The sequence below is a fragment of the Bos grunniens genome, chromosome 7 (genome assembly GCF_055505025.1).
Source record: "Bos grunniens cultivar Pamir isolate PY7600 chromosome 7, Bosgru_T2T1.0, whole genome shotgun sequence".
Taxonomy (NCBI): Eukaryota; Metazoa; Chordata; class Mammalia; order Artiodactyla; family Bovidae; genus Bos; species Bos grunniens.
Genome location: NC_141171.1, coordinates 82,231,878 through 82,256,144, shown reverse-complemented (window position 1 = coordinate 82,256,144; position 24,267 = coordinate 82,231,878). Strand labels below are relative to the sequence as shown.

General features: G+C 41.5%; 1 protein-coding gene across 2 annotated transcripts in view; it reads right to left on the bottom strand.

Moving 5' to 3' along the window:
• Positions 1-7,680: 7,680 nt before the first annotated feature.
• Positions 7,681-24,267, bottom strand: part of ATG10 (autophagy related 10) — a 262,954-nt gene continuing 246,367 nt past the window's right edge. For both annotated transcript variants that reach the window (XM_086412856.1, XM_086412857.1), the window contains 3 exons: positions 9,194-9,291; positions 8,422-8,537; positions 7,681-8,103 (listed from right to left, as the gene is read on the bottom strand). In XM_086412856.1, coding sequence (XP_086268982.1) covers positions 8,066-8,103; positions 8,422-8,537; positions 9,194-9,291 — 252 coding nt within the window. In that variant the 3' untranslated portion in view covers positions 7,681-8,065. The remainder of the gene's footprint in view (positions 8,104-8,421; positions 8,538-9,193; positions 9,292-24,267) is intronic.

The window sequence follows — 24,267 nt, the reverse complement described above, 5'->3', positions numbered from 1 at the left end:
TCTGAATCTGCTGAAGGAAAGGGCTGCAAAAACCTCATCCCACTCTGCTGCTGGTAACAAGGGAAAGAAACCTCAAAGGACAGAGTGGGTAGTAGTTTCCAGGAGCAAAGCAGATCCAGTCCTCAGCGTCTGCATGAAGGGCGCCATGCGAAGCTTCCCCCGGGCACAGTGGTCACCCACACACACAACCATTCCACAAATACTTATGGAGTACCATGGGCTTTCCTGATGGGCTCAGGTGGTAAAGAACCTGCCTGCAATGCAGGAGACATGGATTTGATCCCTGGGTTGGGGAGATTCCCCTGGAGTAGGAAATGGCAACCCACTCCAGTACTCTTGCCTGGAGAATCCCCATGGACAGAGGAGCCTGGTGGGCTACAGTCCATAGGGGTGCAAAGAGTCAGACATAAAGTGACTTAGCACGCATGCACCATACTAGGGCTTCTCCAGTGGCTCAGGGGTAAGGAATCCCATGGCAATGCAGGAGACGTGGCAGAAGCTGTGGGTTCGATCCCTCGGTTGGCCACATTCCCTGGAGAAGGAAATGTCAACCCACTCCAGTGTTCTTGCCTGGGAAATCCCATCAGCGACTAAACAACCACCACCACCATACTAAACCCTGAAGATCTGGCATGCACATGTAAATACCAATGCACCAAACACTGTCAATATACTGAACTATGATTTTCTGTTAAGCCTGCTTTAATTTCTGTCTCATAGTTGTAACTATGAGATTGTATGGTATTTGAAAAGCTTTAAAGTAACCCCAGAAGTCACCACCTAGCCACAGATTTTATTTTCATGTAAAGTTTATATGAATGTACAAATACATTGCGTTTCTAGTTTGCATTAGTAATTTACAAAATGGGACTTGGTGATCTCTAAAATCATTTTTCAGCTCTGTCTAGAATACAAGGTATTTGCAATAGGGCCATTTCATCACTAGATGTCGCTATTGACAACACAAAAGTTAAAAAAAGCAAGAGCTTTACAGAACTGCTTTAAAGAACACACTATGAAATATCAATAACCTCAGATATGCAGATAACACCACCCTTACGGCAGAAAGTGAAGAGGAACTAAAGAGCCTCTTGATGAAAGTGAAAAAGGAGAGTGAAAAAGTTGGCTTAAAGCTCAACATTCAGAAAACGAAGATCATGGCATCTGGTCCCATCACTTCATGGGAAGTAGATGGGGAAACAGTGGAAACAGTGTCAGACTTTATTCTGGGGGGCTCCAAAGTCACTGCAGATGGTGATTGAAGCCATGAAATTAAAAGACACTTACTCTTTGGAAGGAAAGTTATAATCAACCTAGATAGCATATTCAAAAGCAGAGACATTACTTTGCCAACAAAGTTCCGTCTAGTCAAGGCTATGGTTTTTCCAGTGGTCATGTATGGATGTGAGAGTTGGACTGTGAAGAAAGCTGAGCGCTGAAGAATTGATGCTTTTGAACTGTGGTGTTGGAGAAGACTCTTGAGAGTCCCTTGGACTGCAAGGAGATCCAACCAGTCCATTCTGAAGGAGATCAGTCCTGGGTGTTCTTTGGAAGGAATGATGCTAAAGCTGAAACTCCAGTACTTTGGCCACCTCATGCGAAGAGTTGACTCAATGGAAAAGACTCTGATCCTAGGAGGGACTGGGGGCAGGAGGAGAAGGGGATGACAGAGGATGAGATGGCTGGATGGCATCACCGACTCGATGGACGTGAGTTTGAGTGAACTCCAGGAGTTGGTGATGGACAGGGAGGCCTGCTGCTGAGTCACTTCAGTCGTGTCCGACTCTGTGCGACCCCGTAGACGGCAGCCCACCAGGATGCCCCGTCCCTGGGATTCTCCAGGCAAGAACACTGGAGTGGGTTGCCATTTCCTTCTCCAATGCATGAGAGCGAAAAGTGAAAGTGAAGTCACTCAGTCGTGTCCAACCCTCAGCGACCCCATGGACTGCAGCCTTCCAGGCTCCTCCATCCATGGGATTCTCCAGGCAGAAGTACTGAGGTGGGGTGCCTGGCGTGCTGCAATTCATGGGGTTACAAAGAGTCAGACACTACTGAGCGACTGAACTGAACTGATGAAATTTAAGATTTAAAAATGTGAAAGCACTTTTACAGACAAATCCTATAAAAATCTATAAGGGACCCTTCAGGAACCTACGTGCATATCAAAGTAGTGCCCATGGCATCATACCCCAGTGCCATGGGCAAGCTAATAGTTAAGTATTTACTATACCTGCTGCGATTCATGGGGTCGCAAAGAGTCGGACACGACTGAGCGACTGAACTGAACTGAACCGATACCTTCTAAAACAACTTTTAGCAACTTACAGATCAGCCATATAAGAAGGGAAGCAGAGGTCTTAGAATTAGAAGGGAGCTTATTTGTCCACAAATTTTCAAATAAAATCTCCAGTCTGCTCCCTGGAGTTACAGCTATATTTACATCAAAACTAGCACACACACACACACAAGCACAGATTTTCTACGCATCTAGTTGAAATCAAAGTTCACAAAACAGTGATACCCTCACTGTGTGTAATGTACTTTTTCTCCATGTATTTGTGAAATAATAAAAAATATATATTAGCCTCTGCCCCCAGGATCCTGGCACAGATCTTCTAAAATTCTTGAAATTTCCCAAGTGGTGAAAGTTTGAAGAGCATCTTTTGTCCCAATATTTGGTCTCTGCCGCAGTTCCTGACACAGGGCTCCTAAATGTCTTGGAATTTCCTAGGTGATAGGAGTGGCTTTGTGCTAATGGTTGACTCTTGGTTGAATAGCTTCAGGAAGGGAGCTTCTTGATTACCAGGAAGACCAAGCCCTAATTAAAAGCTTGGAACTTTCAGCCCCACCATCCATCATCTGGGAAAGGGAAAAGGGCTAGAAGTGGAGTTAATGATTGATCATGCTTATGTGATGTAGCCTCCACAAAAATTCCAAAGGTTCATGTTTCAGAGAGCTTCCAGGTTGGTGAACACATCTATATATGGCAAGAGGGTGGTGCACCCCAGCTCCATGGGGACAGGAATTCCTACACTTGGAATCCTGCTGGACCTCACCTGAGCAGATTTTCATCTGTATCCTTTATTATGTTTTGTTATATAACAAACTGATAAGGATAAGTGTTTCCGTGAGCACTGTGAGTCATTACAGCAAATTATTGAAACCCAAGGAGGAAGTCATGGGAACCCTGACATATAGCTGGTCAGTTAGAAATATAGGTGACAATCTGGGACTTGCAACTGTCTCAAGTGGGGCAGTTTTGTGAGACTGAACATTTAACCTGGAGGAGCTGTTACTAACTTATGGTAGATGGTATGAAAACTGAACCGAAATGGAGAACACGTAGCTGGTGTTGCAGACATGTCCGATGTGTGGAAAACCCACATCTAGTGTCAGATGTGCTGTGAGTCTGATAGTATTGTGGCAGTAAAGGAAACACAGGGACTGCTTTTCTTTGACATATTCTGTTTCATAAAAAATACTGGTCATAAACCAATAAACTGGTTTTACTTGATCTAATACCCTTCTTTCCATTTAATATGTTAGGAAGCAGAGGCTCAGAGAGGTGCAGTGAGTTGCCCCCAGTAACACAGTAAGCCAGAACTCAAACTTTTCAGGATACTGGCAGGTTTTGCTTTGAAAGGTATTAGGCAAAAATCAGAGATCATCCTTGACATATTCCTAGCCCTTTCCGCACTCTTGTATCTTCTAAAGTCTGTGGGCCAGTACCTGCTGGTGAAAAATCTGACAAAGTGTACGTGTGATTAGTCATTTTAAAAATACAAGTACTTTTAAAAATACAAATGTGATTACTTTAACTGCTCTACTTGAATTCCCTCAGCAGCTCTTTGTGGTTTTCAGGCCAAATACAAATCATCGGTGTGTCAATAAAGGCTCCTCCAGACCTGGCCCCAGTCCTGCTTGCCAGGTCTCCTTTACCACTTCCCCACATGTACCTTCAAGGTCTTTCTTTCCTCCATTCTTGACCTGGCTAAATCGTAAGTTTTTCACAACTCTACTTATATTCTTTTTCTGCGAATCTTCCAGAGGCTTGCTTTCCACACCTCTGCCACAGCCTGCATCCTACCATCCCTGTGTTGCCCTCGTTTGTCTTCTCCACTGGACTGGGCATTCGTCTGAGCCGAGTCAAGGCTCTGCATTTGCTACCCTGTCACCTAGCCTAGGGCTCAGCACATAAGAGGAATTCAGTAAGTATCTGCCCAAGCGAATATCCCCATATTCTTAAATTTCAATCCCCCCAAAACTCCAACTCACTGGAGTATCAGCTCTCTGAATTATGTAAAAGCTAGTTGTGACAATGCAGATCTCCATTTCCTAATACACTGAGAGTATTAAGAAAAACTTAAACTGTGGAAAATTCTGAAAGAGATGGAAATACCAGAGCACCTGACCTGCCTCTTGAGAAACCTGTATGCAGGTCAGGAAGCAACAGTTAGAACTGGACATGGAACAACAGCCTGGTTCCAAATAGGAAAAAGGAGTACATGAAGGCTGTATATTGTCACCCTGCTTATTTAACTTCTATGCAGAGTACATCATGAGAAACGCTGGACTGGAAGAAGCACAAGCTAGAATCAAGATTGCCAGGAGAAATATCAATAACCTCAGATATGCAGATGACACCACCCTTATGGCAGAAAGTGAAGAGGGACTAAAAAGCCTCTAGATGAAAGTGAAAGTGGAGAGTGAAAAAGTTGGCTTAAAGCTCAACATTCAGAAAACGAAGATCATGGCATCTGGTCCCTTCACTTCATGGCAAATAGATGGGGAAACAGTGGAAACAGTGTCAGACTTTATTTTTCTGGGTTCCAAAATCACTGCAGATGGTGACTGCAGCCATGAAATTAAAAGACGCTTACTCCTTGGAGACCAACCTAGATAGCATATTCAAAAGCAGAGACATTACTTTGCCAACAAAGGTCCGTCTAGTCAAGGCTATGGTTTTTCCAGTGGTCATGTATGGATGTGAGAGTTGGACTGTGAAGAAAGCTGAGCACTGAAGAACTGATGCTTTTGAACTGTGGTGTTGGAGAAGACTCTTGAGAGTCCCTTGGACTGCAAGGAGATCCAACCAGTCCATTCTGAAGGAGATCAGCCCTGGGATTTCTTTGGAAGGAATGATGCTGAAGCTGAAACTCCAGTACTTTGGCCACCTCATGTGAAGAGTTGACTCAGTGGAAAAGACTCTGATGCTGGGAGAGACTGGGGGCAGGAGGAGAAGGGGACGACAGAGGATGAGATGGCTGGATAGCATCACTGACTCGATGGATGTGAGTCTGAGTGAACTCCGGGAATTGGTGATGGACAGGGAGGCCTGGCGTGCTGCGATTCGTGGGGTGGCAAAGAGTCGGACACGACTGAGCGACTGAACTGAACTGATAGCTATCCAGGGAGAAATGGATGCAAAAACTCACTTCTGATTTTTTTTTCCCTCTTTATCTTACACATTTTGGATGCAGTGTGGTAGTTTCTTTTTCTTTTTTTGTAATCTGTAGCTTGTAGGCTAGTACCTGATGATCAGCACAGCCTCTTGCCCTTCAATGGTCACTCAAAGAAAAAGCCCACCTACTTGGGTCCCCAGACTGACAGCATGCCCTGGATCACCTACAGGGCAGATAGCAACTCTTCTGTGCATGCCATTTTACAACATACCCCCCAAAATTGGCTCAGTAAGTTACTTACTATCCATCAATCAGAGTGAAAAGGAGACAATTACAAGCTTCTATGACTAAGTACAGTGATAGCAAAGGAGGAAGTCCCCCAGTGGGAGCTTTTGGGGTCAGACATGGTTTTGTAAAGAGTGAATCACATGGAGCAGGTTGAGAATCGGGTAGAAATATGGGGAAGGAAGCACTTCCAGGTGGGAACCAGCATAAGCAATGGTCAGACAGGCTATGGGCAGAGAAGGCGTGCCTGATCACCTGCCTGGGAAGGAGTCAGGCCAGAACTGAGGTGGGAGGGAGCAGGTATGATGCCTCAATAGGCTGATTATCCCCTGTTCACATGACTCCACAAGGCACTGAGTTGGTTACAAAGCACATTAGACATACTTACCATTTTGATCTTTGTGCCCTTGTTAGGTGAGTGGAGTTGATACTATGGACTTTAAAAAAGAAGTGGTAACAGACTAAAAGAGATTAAGAAAATTAGCTCAAGCAATGCAGCTAGTAGCAAACCAACCTCACCATTCAGCTCTCTAGAATTCTCCCAATTTCACAGACCCAAGAGTTGGGTGGGCCTCACAAGTCACATGGCTGAGCTTCCTCATGGTGCATATGAAGAATGTGAGGATCAGAGAGGTGAAAGGGGTTTGCTAAGATCACACAGAAGTGGAGTTTAGGAGACTGGCTTGCAGCAGCTGTAACCAGTCTTGTTGCTGACTGAAGGAGCTCTGCCTTCATATTAGCTGGACAGGAAACACTTAGGGAAAAAATTCTCATATTACAGAGAAAGAACTGTTACTTTGACAAAACATTTTTCTAATTTTATGACTGTTGGGATAACAGTCTGTTATTTTACTGCATTCTTTTAAAAAAGGTAATTTTTATCAACCAAAAATTAAAAGTTTAAGTGAAAAAATTCTGAAAAGAAATAGAACTGCTTGAGGAGAAGGACCTGAGGAGGGTGGTCTCCACAACCTTAGAGGAGCTCTTCAGAACTTTTTTCTGCCAGTGATGAATTTTCAGATCTTTATCAGAGAAAAAACATTTTAAATTAAAAAAAAAAAAAAGAAACTACACACTGCTCCCAAGCTGACAGACTACTATCACCTCAGAATCTGTTCACAAAGGACAACTAATATTTCCAGATGAGTACATCATCCACAGGACACATTATTACATTTTTTTTTTTTTTACCCCAGAAATGACATGGCTTGAGAAATGACTTGCTAAGAAATCTGTGTTTACATTAGGGAGAGTGGGGAGGAAAAATCCCTTGCAGAAGTTGAAAAGATGTTAAGTGGTAAATACCAAAATGCCCAGCAAGCATGTAAGCAGGCTCTCATACCAGCATGAATATGTGCAGCTCAGCGTTTTAAAATTTACTTTTAGCTTTTCCAGCAATTTGAATTAACCCCTTCTCTACTTCTGCTCCCTGCCTGAGAGTGCAGCCCTTAACCTGGAGACTAGCCGGGATGGCAGGGCCTCTGTGATTCGCCAGCAGATAATCCCCTCATGCTAACTGCTCCCCAAAGTGGGCTGCCTCTCCAGGTGCCTCCTAGACTCCTTGCTAGCCAGTCTCTTGGGTGAGACCTGGACAATGTTAGGAAGTAAGTCTAGCTTGAAGTCCAGTTATGTGCACAGAACTGGAAAAGGCCTATTGGGAGACCAAAACACTACAAATAAATGCGGCTCAAAAGTTACATCCAGAGCAGAACTTCTTCAGGAGCAGGTACCTCAGAATCACCTGGAGGGGCAGTTCCAGCGGGTGGCAGTGCCTGTAGTTGAGAAAGATCCTCAAATGACTCTAAAGTGTGTCCCTCACTGACAGGCACTAATCTAGTTGCTCTAAAGAGGTGATTATGTTTTTCTCTTAGTTTAAGACCTTAGCAAGTTAAAATGAAAAACGAAACAGCAACCCCAAACCAAACTTTACAGGGTTCATCTTAATACCTTACTGACTATTAAACTTATTGACAGATTAGTGAATGACAATCAATTATAAGAAAGGTGACCATTTAATGAATAGTTTCTTAATACTTTCCCATACTTTCTCACACACTAAGGCTCTCATGTGTTTCTCACAGCGACCTTATGAGGTATCTTGTTATTCTCAAATCAAAGATGAAGAGAATGAGCCTCAGAGACATCAGAGAAGAACCTGGAAGTGCCCTGATGATGTCATTGTTTCTATTACTGAGCTAGAGCCCTTTTTGGCTATTTTTAGTAATTTGTGTCTTTGCAGTGTTTCTTCTAAATATAGAGCATATCAGTTGCTGCAGACATTTACTTCCAAGGGGAAAAAAATCCACGTCAGAGTCTCGGTGAGCTGAAATCTCACACCATATTGGCCCCATTAAAACCAGGGCCAGCCGCATAAACTCTCAGTGTTCTTCTAAGCTTTTTCGCTCAATAGAAGAATCTGAAGAACAAGAACAAAAGCCAAGAAAATGAAAGAAGGTTAACTGAGCAGTAAAGACTTGTTTCAAGAATATAAATTCTAAAATAAAACCACTCAGCTCTGTGGTTGGGTGAGTGTTACTATAGGAAAGTCAAGAGCTTCCTAAATGAGTGGACGCTGGTTGGTTGGAAAACTAGACAAACAAGTCAGTGTCCAGTCTGTCAGAGATGAAAGCAGACTTAATAAATGCTGGGGCCAGCAGGGGCGACATAGCCAAATGCAAAAGAGGCTCCAGGATCTTTGCAACAGGAAACGTGGAGCACAGGCTTCTCTTTTTACCTTGTCCACCGACGTTGCCTTCATCCTGAGAGGCTGCTGTGGCGTAACTCAGAGGAAGATTCAGCCCAACAGCTGGCCCTACCATGCTCAGCCACGACGTGATGTAGTTGACATTCCTGGGAAGTAAGTGAAACACAGAAAACTCTGTTTCCATTGTGCTTGTTTGAGTGGTAGAAAATCATTTACCAACAATCAGAGAAATGAGGCTTTCTTCAAAGAAGTGTGCTGGTCACTTGGAATCTCAGCATTTCCCAATGCCAATCTGTTGCTTGACAGGGACTTGGGGGCCAAAGAGGCTGAGGAGCCCCCACTAAAGCAGCTTAAGGGAGGGGGGGGTCAAGGCACTGATGCTCTTGACTTTCCTCAATGATTCCAGTTTGACCCAGCTGACAGCATTAGCTAAGGTAGCAGAGTGCAGTGGTGAAGAGTATGGCTCGGAGGCAAGAGTGCCTGGGTTCCCACCCCAGGTTCCACCACTCAACAAGATATGTGACCTTGGTTATTTAGGCCCTCTGTACGTTAGCCTTCTCCTCTGTAAACCAGGTAAAATAATAGTACTTAGCTCACAGGGGTGTTATAGAAATCCAGTGTGTTAATATATCTGAAATACTTAGAACAATGCCTAGAACACAGTAAAAAAATTCAATAAATGTTAGCCATTATTATTATGACAAAGAATATTTCTTTTTTAGTTTAGCTTTTAGAATCACATAAAAAGATTTATACTTTTAAAATAAGACTGAAGCCAATGTATCTTGATGGTATTTCTTACCTATTGATTTTTTGAGAATTCTTTAACACAGGAGTCATGAATTCACTCGTCTTGCAGGGATGAAGTACAAAAAAGGGTTGTCCAAGTATTGGATGCTCCTGGAAGAATCAGAGTTGGCCCAGGATTGCTGGCGTGAATTACTTTGAAAAAGTTAAAACCCATACTCAGGTCTACTCCTTTAAGATAAAAGTTTATTTTAAATTTCAAATTATTAAAATATAAATTTTAAATTATTAAATTAAGATATAGACTGATTCCTATTTTAAAATATAATTCATAACGCAAACATGAGAAAAAGGTTGGTGAGAAGAAATCATTTACTGATAGAGGACGGCACTCAATACAAACTGCAGATACATTTTATCTTGTTCTTTAGCTGGTGTTTCCTTTGGCCTATAATTATTCTTCAGCTTTAACTCAAGGATGTCCATGAAGTTCAGGAGTCTGACCATTTGAACAATGCATTTCATTCACCTGTTTGTCAATGGTTCAGTTCAGTTCAGTCGCTCAGTCATGTTTGACTCTTTGTGACCCCATGGACTGCAGCATGCCAGGCCTCCCTGTCCATCACCAACTCACAGAGTTTACTCAAACTCATGTCCATTGAGTCGGTGATGCCATCCAACCATCTCATCCTCTGTCGTCCCCTTCTCCTCCCACCTTCAATCTTTCCCAGCATCAGGGTCTTTTCAAATGAGTCAGTTCTTCGCATCAGATGGCCAAAGTATTGGAGTTTCAGCTTCAGCAACAGTCAGTGGTAAGGGAACCAAAATCATTCGCATATTTTCTTTCTTTTCCTAATGAGTATTTTGATTGCACCGAGTCTTCATGGCTGCACGCAGGCTTTCTCTAGCTGCGGCAAGTGGGGGCTACTCTTCATCTCAGTGTACAGGCTTGTCACTGCAGGCTTCTCTTGTGGAACGCAGTCTTGAGAGCTCGCAGGCTTCAGTAGCTGTGGCACACAGGCTTAGTTGCCCCACAACATGTAGAACCTTCCTGTACTAGAGATCAAACCCATGTCCCCTGAATTGGCAGGCATATTCTTAACCACGGGGCCACTAGGGAAGTCCTCACATATTTTCTTACATACATTTTGTCAACATGTTAATTCTTTCAGGCCTAACTGCATCCAGGCACATGACCAGTGAGTAGACAGAGTAGAGGAGAGGGTGGAAGAGGGGAATGACTGGCACTATTTAAATTGTAGGCTTCCCTGGTGGCTCAGATGGTAAAGAATCTGCCTGCAATGCAGGAGACCCAAGTTCGATCTCCAGGTTGGGAAGATCCTCTGGAGAAGGGAATGGCAACCCACTCCAGTATTCTTGCCTAGGAAACCCCATGGACAAAGGAGCCTAATGGGCTACGATCCACGGGGTCGAAAAGAGTCGGACACAACTGAGCAACTAACACTTTCATTTAAATTGTACTGCTCTTGTCTGTCTCTCTCTTTCCCTTAGTCTCTCTGCTTATCTATGTCTCTCCTTTTGTCTCTCCCAAGCTTATGGAGCTGTTTCTATGAGTTCCAAGTCCATAAGACAGAACTCCACTACCTTTATAAGAGAATGATTGGATATAAGATACAGGTCAGACTGCGAGCAGACTAGGGATGTAGACATCATTTGGTAAGCAATGGGGATCCCGAGATGGTTGCTATGTGGTGAGTGATCTATGCATAAATTCAACCAACTTGAAAATAGTTTTTGTTGATAAATTTATCAGTTGTTTACATTGTGCATTAGCCATTATGCCAGAGACCACAAACTCCAATACTGTTATGATCTGAATGTTTGGTTCCCACAAATTCATACGTTGAAACCCTAATGTGCAATGGTAGGAGGAGGTAGGGTCTTTGGGAAGTGCTTAGGTCATGAAAGTGAGGGTCAAGAGCCCTCAAGATGAGATGAATGCCCTTATAAAAGAGGCTTCAGAGGGCTGGCCTGTCCTCTTCTGCCATGTGAGCACACAGTGAGCAATCTGCAAGCTGGAAAAGGGCCTGATGATGGAGGGCTGGAGATCTCAACCTGGTCTCAGACCTCCAGCCTCGAGAACTGTTGTATATCAACTACCCGAGATGTGATATTTTGCTATAGCAGCCCAAACAGACTAAGACAACCACCCATGAAGACCAGGAAGGTGACCCAAAGGGGAAAGGCAGTTAAATGCACCAGCAGGTGACAAGGGCCACGTGGACCTGGAGAGGGTGCCCCGCCAAGCTTGAGCTTGCTGCTCTGCTCCGGCCAGTTGTGCCAGGTGGAACGTGCGCTTGGTCTTCCCAGGTCTTCCCACTTGTCAAAATAACCTAGACACCAGATTTTTATGTAAAACCTCCTAAATTTAAATACTGGCACCATTTGTTAAAAATATGGTACAGGCCAAATAAAACAAGCCCGTAGGCTGGATTTGGACTGAGGGCTTCCTGGCTTCTTCCCTTGGCTTCTTCTCTCCTCAGCCAGTCCGAGGAGAAGTTGAACTCAGAGCTGTCGATGGGATGAATTACATCTTACATCCTCCACTATGTCTGTGCACAAGTGAACACCCTATCCACAATAAATAGGAGGTACAGCTCCACGTGTATGGGTGACCTTGGGTGTGAAGAGATGAGTGTAAGTGTTTGGGGTGGGGGGACAGGGCTGAGTTATTCATTGCGAGTAGGCTGGAGTATGAGTATGTCTCCCTAAAGGGGCCACTTCCAGATATCTCTGCCCAGGGTCCTGATTTATATACAGAGCTCGAGCCTCCACTCTCTTGCTCTCTCCTACCTCTCATTCCTGTTTCTAACCTGACACTGTGACCACAGCCCAGATATGTTATGCTTAGAACCAAGTCCTCATGTCCAATTTGATTCTGGCTCCCCTTACTAGCCTTAAATTAATATTTATTAATTCATCACATATCTAGTGATCATCACTTACATACCTGTCAGGAATAGTTCTGGATCTATCAATAGTTACAGAGATCACTCTAAGATAAACCAAGTCCCTGACCCCATGGAACTTACGTTCCAGTGCAGGAGATAGCCAGTAAACACACAGAACAAATAAGTAAATAGGATAATCTAGATAATAATACGGAGAAGGCAATGGCACCCCACTCCAGTACTCTTGCCTGGAAAATCCCATGGACGGAGGAGCCTGGAAGGCTGCAGTCCATGGGGTCGCTGAAGGTCGCACACGACTAAGGGACTTCATTTTCATCTTCACGCATTGGAGAAGGAAATGGCAACCCACTCCAGTGTTCTTGCCTGGAGAATCCCAGGGACGGCGGAGCCTGATGGGCTGCCGTCTATGGGGTCGCACAGAGTTGGACACGACTGAAGTGACTTAGCAGCAGCAGATAATAATAAATGCTATGAATAAAACAAAGCAAGGTAATACAACTTTGGTGGTAATAATTCAGATTTGGTGAAAGGGAAGGCCTTACTGAAGAGGTGATCTTTAAACAGAAATCAGGAAGAAATCAGCAAGAAAAGTCCAACTGTGAAGAGAAACTGGACAAATGCAGAGACCATAAAGGGAAATGAGTACAGGAAATGTGCCGAGGAAATGTGAAAGAATTTTAGAATTATTCTGAACTAAAAATAATTGCTGTTTATAGAGCTGGGATTTAAAAGGCTAAATTTAGTCTAAATCCTTCTTGGATTACTTGTATAGTAACCAATGGAAGAAATGAAGACCTGTAACCAAATCTGTGAAGACATGTTCACCTTCCTTAATAAAATGAAACCAAGACCTCTAAGGATAGCGCTGCATGGAACACTCATAAAGCAGAGAATCAGCTTGATCATGCAGTCTCCACTCCTCCAGGATGCATTCCCCACTTGGCAGCTCTTGATTATCATGGCCACTCCATGGGGAAACTCTCCAACTTAAACACTTGAGCCCAAGCTTCATGTAGCTGAGGTAGAATGGACTAGTCAAACAAGACTCTACTGAAAGCCTGGGAATACTGAAAGGGTAACAAACACACAGAACAACAGGGCTCTAAAAGATCCAGAGTGTTATAATATCAGGGCTTCCCTGATAGCTCAGTTGGTAAAGAATCCGCCTGCAATGCAGGAGACCCCAGTTAGATTCCTGGGTCAGGAAGATCCGCTGGAGAAGGAATAGGCTACCCACTCCAGTATTCTTGGGCTTCCCTTGTGGTTCAGCTGGTAAAGAATCTGCCCGCAATGTGGGAGACCTGGGTTTGATCCCTGGGTTGGGAAGATCCCCTGGAGAAGGGAAAGGTACCCACTCCAGTAATCTGGCCTGGAGAATTCCATGGACTATATAGTCCACGGGGTCACGAAGAGTCAGACACGACTGAGCGACTTTCACTTTCACAGGCCCATTTGAAGCATGGGGGACACTAGGAAGAGATCTTGGCTGGGCTCTCCCTTTCTGGCCTGCATGGTGGATGGAAGCACTCACAATCACTATGCAAGAGTGTCCTCCAAAAATCTTAACCATCCATGGTTCAGTCTCCTTGAGGAGCTGGAAACTCTCATGAATCATGGCTTCATCACATACACAAGACCTTGCCTCTTCCTTATAATAGGTCTGTGGCGTAACCTTTATAAAATCTCCGAAGAATAACCATATCAGTATATAAGACATCTCTAAGAGATACAGAAACAATTAAAGTTCAGAGGGTCATTTTCTAAGCAGATGTTGGCCTGTGTCACCTTGCAGCTCTGCTCATTAGATGGTGCTTACTAAAGACCTGCACTTGAATCACATCTATTGCTCATTCCATATAGTAAGTAGATAAGAGCAGGCTTTGGATCTGTAGTTAAAAATTGAGCTAAGGCAAACCATTTAATCATTTCATATCTCTGTTTCCTTATCTGATAACTGGGACTAATGACAGCATGTACCTCATAGATTGACTGTGATCCTTCAATGAAAAAAATGCCAGAAAACCATTCAAAATAATGCCTAACATAAAATAAGCACTTAGTTGGCTATTACTACTCAATTTATTGATATTTAAATAGATAAGAATAACACCTAGACATCCATAATATGACTCAAGTATGTTTTTATAATGCCCTCAACAAAGTCGAATTTCAATATCCAAAAATAAAAAGCTCCTATGTAGTTACACAGCATAGTTAAAACATCACTGACTAGTGTCTAAATGTTTAGAAACACATGATAACTAATTATAACCAAGGATAGGAAAAGTCTGAATTAGTAAAAAGTCTATGTATATATAGCAGTTAGAATTATCAATATATTGATGTGTTAGTTGCTCAGTTGTGTCCAACTCTTTGCGACCTCATGGACTGCAGCCTGCCAGTCTCCTCTATCCATGGAATTCTCCAGGCAAGAATACTGCAGTGGGTTGCCATTCCCTTCTCCAGGGGATCTTCCTGACCCAGGAATCGAACCCAGGTCCCCTGAATCGCAGGCAGATTCTTTACAATCTGAGCCACAAGGGAAGCCCAACGGTATATATAGTCACTAGAATTATCAATACATTGATAGGACAAATTAATGGAAAATAGTTTAAATGAATTTAAATTAAAATAATAGCTCAGGCACTTCAAAAACACTTCAGTAATATACAACATTTTAATATTCATTTTTCCTCACATAAAAACAGTTACATTAGTATTTAAGGTTATATGCTGATAAAATGCATGGTAATGCTTGTGCAAAACACCTTTTTAAATAATAGAGACTTTCATGCTTTGCTGAATGGCACAGATGGCAAAGAATCTGGCTGCAATGTAGGAGACCTGGGTTTGATCCCTGGGTGGAGAAGATCCCCCAGAGAAGAGAATGGTTACCCACCCCAGTATTATTGCCTGGAGAATTCCATGGACAGAGGAGCCTGGTGGGCTACAGTCTCTGGGGTAGCAAAGAGCTGGACATGACTAAGTGACTAACACTTTCACTTCATGCCTTAGAAGAGTTTTTAGAACAGCCTAGACAGTTTGTTAACGAAGGTTTAACCACCTAAGAAATTCTTTGTCTTTTACTATAATTAATAATTTGTATAATTAGACAAAATATATTTAAATGAATGTTTTTAAAAATCAAATGTTTAAATAGTATTTTAAAAATAAAAATTATATTGTTTTGGTAAGATGCTTTGGCTTGAAAAAGCCAAACAAGGAGATGTTGATCTTGTCAGGAACTATAAAAAGGGATATTTTGTAATCTTTTGAGAAAAGTTTTATTAATAAATAACAGTAGTAGTGGACTTCTAACTACAGCAGGATGACATGCTGCCAAGTTGCTGCCAAGTCGCTTCAGTCGTGTCCAACTCTGTGCAACCCCATGGACTGCAGCCCACCAGGCTTCTCCGTCCATGGGATTCTCCAGGCAAGAACACTGGAGTGGGCTGCCATTTCCTTCTCCAAGCAGGATGACATAGAGGTCAACAAATCTCCTTGAAAAACAGGTATGAAACAGAACAAAATTGTCAAAAAACAATCATTTCTGGGATGTGAAAATTAACCAAAGGCAAATAAAAATTTTGATAGCTTTTTAAATTCATGAAGAGCAGCTAGAACGTCAAGTTAGACACAGAGACAGTCTGCAATCTTCTTGCCTAGAAATACTCCCATACCAACTCCACCCCCCACCCGGCTCCAGCAACAGGGAGGTTTTGTGGGAGTGGAGCCAGCGACTAGAGAACCAATAGCAGAGCTGCCAGCAGGGCTGACGTGCACATGTGCAAGGGAGATACAAGAAGGCCTGATGAAAAGTAAAAGCTGATGATGACTTGAACATTAACGAAATTTGGATGGGCTCCCAGCCCACATACATGGCCATAAATAAATGAGGGAAACCTTGTAGGCTTGAGGTATATAAGCACAACCTCTGTCTGATTGCTGGCTAACCAAGGTAAGCAGACGAAGCTGGAGACTTCATGGAAACCAGGCAAGAGCATGAACATTAAGAATGAAAGACAAAATAGAGACATCAATGGCCACATTTACAGAGTAGGCAAATTCAGAAGATAAAATCTATGAAAGTTACTAAAATAAACAGACAAAAATAATAGCAACAAGAACAAAAAGGCAACCCTCAGAGAAAAATGTTGGAATCCAGAATTGCTATTCTGTATTATCTAAAATGTCCTGCTGAGCTATCAGGGAAGCCCTCAAAGAAATTTATGAGACATCAAAGAATCAAAACAGATGCACACTAAGGGGGAAAAGTCCTTTAATAAAAACTGACTCTGAGTGGGCCTGATTATTGGATTAAAAAAAATTCAAAGCAGCTATTAAAACACGTTTGAAGAACTAAAGAAAACCATGATCAGAGTTAAAAGGAAAAAATTATGATAATGACTGCACATAAGTAATCTCAATCAAGGAACACAAACTATAAAAATAACCAAATAAAATTTTGGAGTTGTAAAGTATAATACAGAAGTAAAAAACTCACTAGATGGCTCAACAGTAGATATGAGATGGCAATAAAAGGAATTAATGAATTGGAAGATATATTAATAGAGATTCTACAATTTCAAGAAAAAATGAAGACGAAAGAACAAATCTTCAGAGATCCGTGAGGCAATACCAAGCATATCAACAAACCTGAAGTAGGAGTCTGAAAAGGAAAGGAGAAAGAGGCAAGGAAGACATTTGAAGAAACACTAGCTGAAAAGTTCTTAACGTTGATGAAAAACATTTAATCTACAGATACAAGCCGACCAACAAACCCTAAGTAGAAACACAGAAATCCACACCTAGACATATTACAGTTAAATGCCTGAAAGCCAAAGATAAGAGGAAATCTTAAAAGTAGCAAGAAAGTAATAATTCATCATATAAAGAGATATAAAAATACAATAATGGCTGGTGTCTCATCAGTCCAGACAGCAGCAGAAAGATATATTCAAAGTCTTAGGGGGAAAAACCCTAGACCTGTCAATCAAGATTTCCATATCCAGCAAAACTGTCCTTTAAAAAAATGAAGGTAATATAAATACATTCCAAAGGAACAGGCTGAGAGAATCCCTTGCTAATTCACTTGCCTTATACTAAAGGAAGTTCTTCAGGCAATAATACCAGAGGGTAACTGAAATCCACAGGAAAAAATAAAAAGCATCATAAATGGTAAATATAAAAGGTGAACTAAGTATTTTTTCTTCTCTTAGTTACTTTAATAGACAGGATTATATAAGCAAAAATTATAATACTGTAGTTTCGGAGAAGGCAATGGCACCCCACTCCAGTACTCCTGCCTGGAAAATCCCATGGATGCAGGAGCCTGGTAGGCTCCAGTCCATGGGGTCGCTACGAGTTGGATACGACTGAGCAACTTTACTTTGACTTTTTACTTTCATGCATTGGAGAAGGAAATGGCAACCCACTCCAGTGTTCTTGCCTGGAGAATCCCAGGGACGGGGAAGCCTGGTGGGCTGCCGTCTATGGAGTCACACAGGGTCGGACATGACTGAAGTGACTTAGCAGCAGTAGCAGCAGCAGTGTTGGGTTTATAACATACATAGATGTCGTATATGTGACAATTATAGCACAAAGGAAGGGAGGGAATAGAACTATATTGAACGAAGTCACTATTATTTTAGCCAAATTAAGTCAGTATTAACTTATATTTCTAGTGTTAGAATGTTAGCAAGGGTATTGTTTTTGAGAGCATTTAGAACCCAAAAGAAGGCTAAGAGCCAAAGAATTGATACTTTCTAACTGTAGTGCAGTCAGAAAGCACCACTCTTGAGAGTCCCTTGGACAGCAAGGAGATCAAACTAGTCAATCATAAAGGAAATCAATTGTGAATATTCATTGGAAGGACTGGTGCTGAAGCTGAAGCTCCAATACTTTGGCCACCGGATTTGAAGAGCCAAGTCACTGGAAAAGACCCTGATGCTAGAAAAGATTGAGAATAAGAGGAGAAGGGGGTGACAGAGGATGAGATAGTTGGATGGCATCACTGACTCAATGGACATGAGTTTGAGCAAACTCGGGGAGACAGTGAAGGACAGGGAAGCCTGGTGTATTGCACTTCATGGGGTCACAAAAAGTCGGACATGAGTTAGCGACTGAACAACAAAAGCCAAAAGGTCCTTTTTGTTGATAAATAAATCACTGAAGTATATTATTAATCATGACCACTCTTCTAGCAACATGTTAAATGTACTATATTTAATTATGTGGTTAAATAATTTAGTTAACACCCAAATGCTTTCTCAAATCAGCTTCTCTTTTGGTAAGTTAACCAAATCACTAATTACTTTTCAAATGCAGAAGGAAAATAATTTTTAAAATACTCAAAATAAATCCTTGTTTATATACATAATACTACTGAACACTACAAGGCTTTGAGTTATTAAGAATATAATAATAGGTATATAATATAGAAAATAGTTTCCTCGATGTGATTAGAATTTATATATTCCTTCATTCATTCACTTAGCAAACATTAAGTCTTCTTGTCTGATAATTTATATAATGATTTAACCCTAACTAAAAGGCAAAAAATCTATAATTTTTAAATGTAGTTAATCTTCTGGATATCTTACTGTGGCAGAAGTGAAAGAATTTAAAGTTAGCCTTGTGACTTAAGCTAACACTATTTTTCAGTAACAGTCAATGAGCTGATCCTGCTAGCCAAGCAATTTTGAATTCAGACAAAGTAAGGTAGAGAATTTACAAATAATTTGAGGCATTTGATCAGTGTAGACAATCTGGATAATATTCTTCAAAAGCCATTTTTCTGCAATAGTGATTTTTTAAGGCTTATGCTATCAGGAAAGATTATCTGCATTTTCTGCTTTCTCCTTCAGACAGCCAGAATCAGAGAGGAAAGCATCTTTAGTTGGTTTAGGAATTATGTGTTGGAGTTCAAGAAAATCTAAAATCCTACACCTTATTTGTTTAACATACTATTTTCAGAAATGGAAGAACATCAAAACTGTCAGGATCTTTTTAGTGACATTTCTTAGATCAATTCAGAAGGTAAATTTGTGTGAAAGTGCTACCATCTGCTGTCAGTACTAATGAACTGATGCAAATCTGCACTGAGAAAAATGTCAGTGTGGAAATGCATGCAGCCAATGAACTGTGTTAGGCTTACAACTCAATAAACACTTCTACTGGAACAAAGTTCTGCTAAATGGTTTTCCATGAAAATAGAAATGATGGGTCAGATTTCTATCTCTGAAACTCCAGAGAAGTTATAGTGGCACATTCTCTTAGAAAATTTAATTTAGCAATGGTTAAATGTCTCATAAAATAAGTCTGACATGAATACTGTGAATTGGTTTCAGAACTATTAGATACGACTATCACAAGGAAATGATAATACTGCACCTTCATTCTTACATCTAATAAATATGATGAGTTACTTGGTTCATTTCTTAATTTTCTTGGCTCTCTAGGACATCACAAATATAATTTCACGTGCTAAGCTTTCATCTAGTTTCAAATTCCAGACTGATCAAATTTGCCTTCCACTCTGGGTACGTTCCTTAGAAATAAAGAAGGGTATCTCCCCATTCCTTCCCCTGGAGGCTAGGAAAATGGCCAATGAATGTCTACATTATCAGGTACTGTGCTAAGAGCTTTGCAGGGTCACCTTTCCCAGTAACTCTTTGAAAGTGAAAGTGAATTCGCTCAGTCGTGTCTGACTCTTTGCGACCCCATGGACTGTAGCCCACCAGGCTCCTCTGTCCATGGGATTCTCCAGGCAAGAATATTGGAGTGGGTTGCCATTTCCTTCTCCAGGGAATCTTTTTTGAGACAGGCCTTAGTATTGCCACTGTGGAGAGCTAGTTCCAAGAGATTATGCCTTACAGGCATCCAAGTGAGCATCCAAAGTGCATGGCCATACCCAGCACCCTCTCATCCCACTGATCAGAGCTAGTGTCAAGGACTGCCCTCTACAGTCCACTTCTTCAAATATCTATTTTTAAAATTTCAAATCAAATCCCTGTCATATGTGTCTTTTGCTGATCTTCTCTAAGTTTCTTTGTCTTCTGTTTTACTACTTTCATCATTTATTTTTATTCAGTTCAGTTCAGTTCAGTCACTCAGTCGTGTCCGACTCTTCGTGACCCCATGAACCACAGCATGTCAGGCCTCCCTGTCCATCACCAACTCCCGGAGTCCACCCAAACCCATGTCCATCGAGTTGGTGATGCCATCCAGCCATCTCATCCTCTGTTGTCCCCTTCTCCTCCTGCCCTCAATGTTTCCCAGCATCAGGGTCTTTTCAAATGAGTCAGCTCTTCGCATCTGGTGGCCAAACTACTGGAGTTTCAGCTTCAACATCAGTCCTTCCAGTGAACACCCAGGACTGATCTCCTTTAGGATGGACTGGTTGGATCTCCTTGCAGTCCAAGGGACTCTCAAGAGTCTTCTCCAACACCACACTTCAAAAGCATCAATTCTTTGGTGCTCAGCTTTCTTTATAGCCCAACTCTCACATCCATACATGACTACTGGAAAAACCGTAGCCTTGACTAGATGGACATTTGTTGGCAAAATAGTCTCTGCTTTTGAATACGCTATCTAGGTTGGTCGTAACTTTCCTTCCAGGGAGTAAGCGTCTTTTAATTTCATGGCTGCAATCACCATCTGCAGTGATTTTGGAGCCCAGAAAAATAAAGTCAGCCACTGTTTCCACTGTTTCCCCATCTATTTGCCATGAAGTAATGGGACTGGATGCCATGATCTTAGTTTTCTGAATGTTGAGCTTTAAGCCAACTTTTTCACTCTCCTCTTTTACTTTGCCCTTCATATAATTTGTTTGGTTTTTCTTATTCATTTATATTACTTCTTTAGTATCTTTTGAGGATATTGATTCTTTCCATTCATTCAACAATCATAGTAAGCCCTGGGTCAAATGTTAATAACACAATGGTACATAAACAGATTACCCCTGATCTTCTAGAAGTTGCTGAAATATTCAAAATATTTTTTATTTCCAGATTGCTATTTGTTGTTAAATTTTGTTCATGATAATTTAGATACGAAATGCAATATTAAATAATTAAATCAATAATTTTTCTCCTGCTTCTTCCTTCATCATTTTTATGCTTAAAAAATCCTTTGTAGAATTAGAAAACCAGATACTTACCTATATCTATGTATAGTTTATCATGAAACGACTTGTCGTTTGCAAAGACAATTCTTTTTCTTACCTCCAGGGTTCTGACCATATACTTGTCTCTGCCTCGAACAGCCCTCCTTCATGTCTTACCTACTAATGTCCTTTGCTTCCCTATAGATCTCAGCTTTCTTTTCCCCAACCCTGAATCAGGTACCCTCCCTCTGTGTTCCCACTGCACCCACGCCCAAGTCTACTGCTTAATTCCACACTGTCTTATGCAGGAAATAGACTGTTTACAGGAATCCTCCTCTAATTTCTTGAGGGCAGAAGAAATATTCTTATTACTATTTTAACCTCAGCATCCAGTACAGTGCCTTTCGTCTGGTAGTCACTCAACAATTATTTGTAGAATTACTGCATAAACAAAGACATCCTCCTGCGCCCATGTAAACAGATACTGGCATGTGCAGCCTGTCCCATAAAGGAGAATATTTGTGCAGGAACCACCAATGACCTCTATGACTCTGTGGGAACATGAAAGAGACCGAGACATTCTCTCTCCTTGGCACAAAACCAGGGAAATCACCTCCTGTACACTTATAAGAGTCCTCAGATAAGAACTTCAGTATCTGTTTTCTGAAATATTTCCTCCAAAATATATCTAAGAACAAAGGAAAGAGTTTGAGGGCACAGTTAGGAGTAACTCTCTACATAAAAAACTTCTGTCAACTATTCAATATATTCTAAAATCTACCAGTTTCTACATAAAAATAATATCCTTTATTGTCATTTTTTAAAAGCTGATCCAAGATACATATTTTAGTTCTGTGAATTAGCCTACCCTCTGCCATACCACCTTATTCCCCTAAGTTTGTTACTCAGGCTAAGGAGCAGATCAAATACTACTAAAATATATAGTAAGATCATGCCATTCTACTTAACTCACTCCTTCATGCAATTTTGCCCATGCATTCAATAAACATCACTGAATGCCTATTGTGGGTAAGACACCATGCTAAACACTTGTCTATCTATCTATCCATCCAGCCACTCATTTATTCAAAAATATTTACAGAGCTATTCTATGCACCAGGCCCTATTCTAGGCACTGGAAACATAAGCATACTTGAGACAGAAGCAAAATCTGCTCTCACAGAGTTTATATCTAGTTTGAGGTACTAGAAAGATATAAAACAACATTCTATTGTCTCAGTCCTTGAGGTTCTGTTACACACCCAGGACTGAAAGTCCCAGATTTAGGGCAGAGTTCCAAAGATAAAACAAGTTTGTCACTACTCACTTCCCTTCCTTTAGGATTTCTAAAGAGAATGGAAAAGCAGATCCCCAGGGAGAACAGCAATGTCATCTGGTCTAATGATGGGAGATGGATAACAGGACTTGTGACCTGGAAAAAGAAAAACTGGTAAGAGGGACACCTTTTGTGGAGAGATTTATTTTCCCCCATCATTTTGAAAGGAGGCCTGGGGAGGCTTCCTCCTCCACAGAAAACTGTATAGGCAGTCACAGTGGCACTGGCATAGAATGAAATGCCCCCCATTGTAGAATGGAGGGTGTCCTGAGAAAGGCGGGTAATTGCCTAAGGCCAGAAAGGAGCTTATCAGTAAACTAAAGGAAAACCATTACACAGAGGTGGCCAGGCCTGAGACCCCACACATGGAGTGAAACTCATGGAATGCAGGTATCACGAGATAGTATCACTATTAATACTGTTTCCACCCTCCAGATCTAATGCTTACTGTAGTTGTGCAACATCTATAATGCCATGTTGAATGCTCTGCAATGGGAAACACCAAGCTGAATACAAGATGTATACATTTTTGTGACTGAGAGGGACCTTGAGTCAAATGAAACAGGCCATCTCTTCTCCTCATTTCTCTCCATGCTGCGTTAGGACATCTAATTCAAGGATTACAGAAATCACACTATAATACAACATTTAAAAGGCACAAACCCAGGAACATGGGAACTCAGAGAAAGAAAAGCTCACTTCTGATGAAGGAGAAACGAGTGGCAGAGATTTCCTGAAGATGTGGTACTTAACCTGGTACAGACCCTAGAGGATGGGCTTGGAGCATCCAGGAGGACTTGGAGCAGGGGCAGAGTGCAGCCACAGAGCTGGAGACAGAAAGGGGCTACTCTCAGTGTAACGGGAAGGGAACGAAGTGAGGGGCACACAGACTACCTACCATCTTTTGGATAAGACTAACAAGTTTGGTAAGTTGAAGAAAAAAATGCCTATTATTTTTTGTTGTTGTCTGCTTGGGTTTCTCATTTGTTTGTTTTCTTTGGTTTGATGTGTTGTTAAATGACTGAGGCAATCCCTGTAAATTCCGCATTATTTACTGGAAGTAATCAACACTGGCACAGGACAAAGAAGCAAGGTCTGAAGTTCAATCCTCTCTTATACCTTGAAGAGACAGGGAAAAGGGGGGTAAGAAGATATATCCTAGTATACACTTCTAACCCTATTAAGTGCATGAAGATACAGTTAGAAAGACAGTGAGAAAAAAAATTTTTTTTTAAATGTGGAAAGAAATGAAAGTCTTGCCCAAGTACTCAAGAAAGGTCCCCAAGCTATGCTTTGCTCTAGCTGCACCTGTTGATACCTTGTGACCAGTTAGTTGGGAATAAAATTCTAATGGTGTCTGGGAAGGTGGATTAAAAAAAAATAGGACAGTTCATCAAATTCGTATGTTACACAGAAGCCACTAGGCTTCCTAGAATTTTTATTAAAAATTATAGTCATCAGAGCAATAGTCCTCAGACACCATCTCCTCTATTAACAAAAACTTTCCTTTCATGGCTCCAAAGGGAGTCCAGAAACGAATTCTCCTACCCCTGAGTAAATCTACAAAGGGCTCCCTCTTTAGGCTGCTAACAGCCCCAACTGCAACCCCTGGATTACAGAGTAGAGTTTTAATATATTTATAGAGTCTATATGAGTTGTTGCTTTAAGCAACACCATTAATATGCCAGAACTCTGAGTTCTCAGACTTATTCAGTTATCAATTTGTTGTACATAATTTAATCTCTCTGTATTTT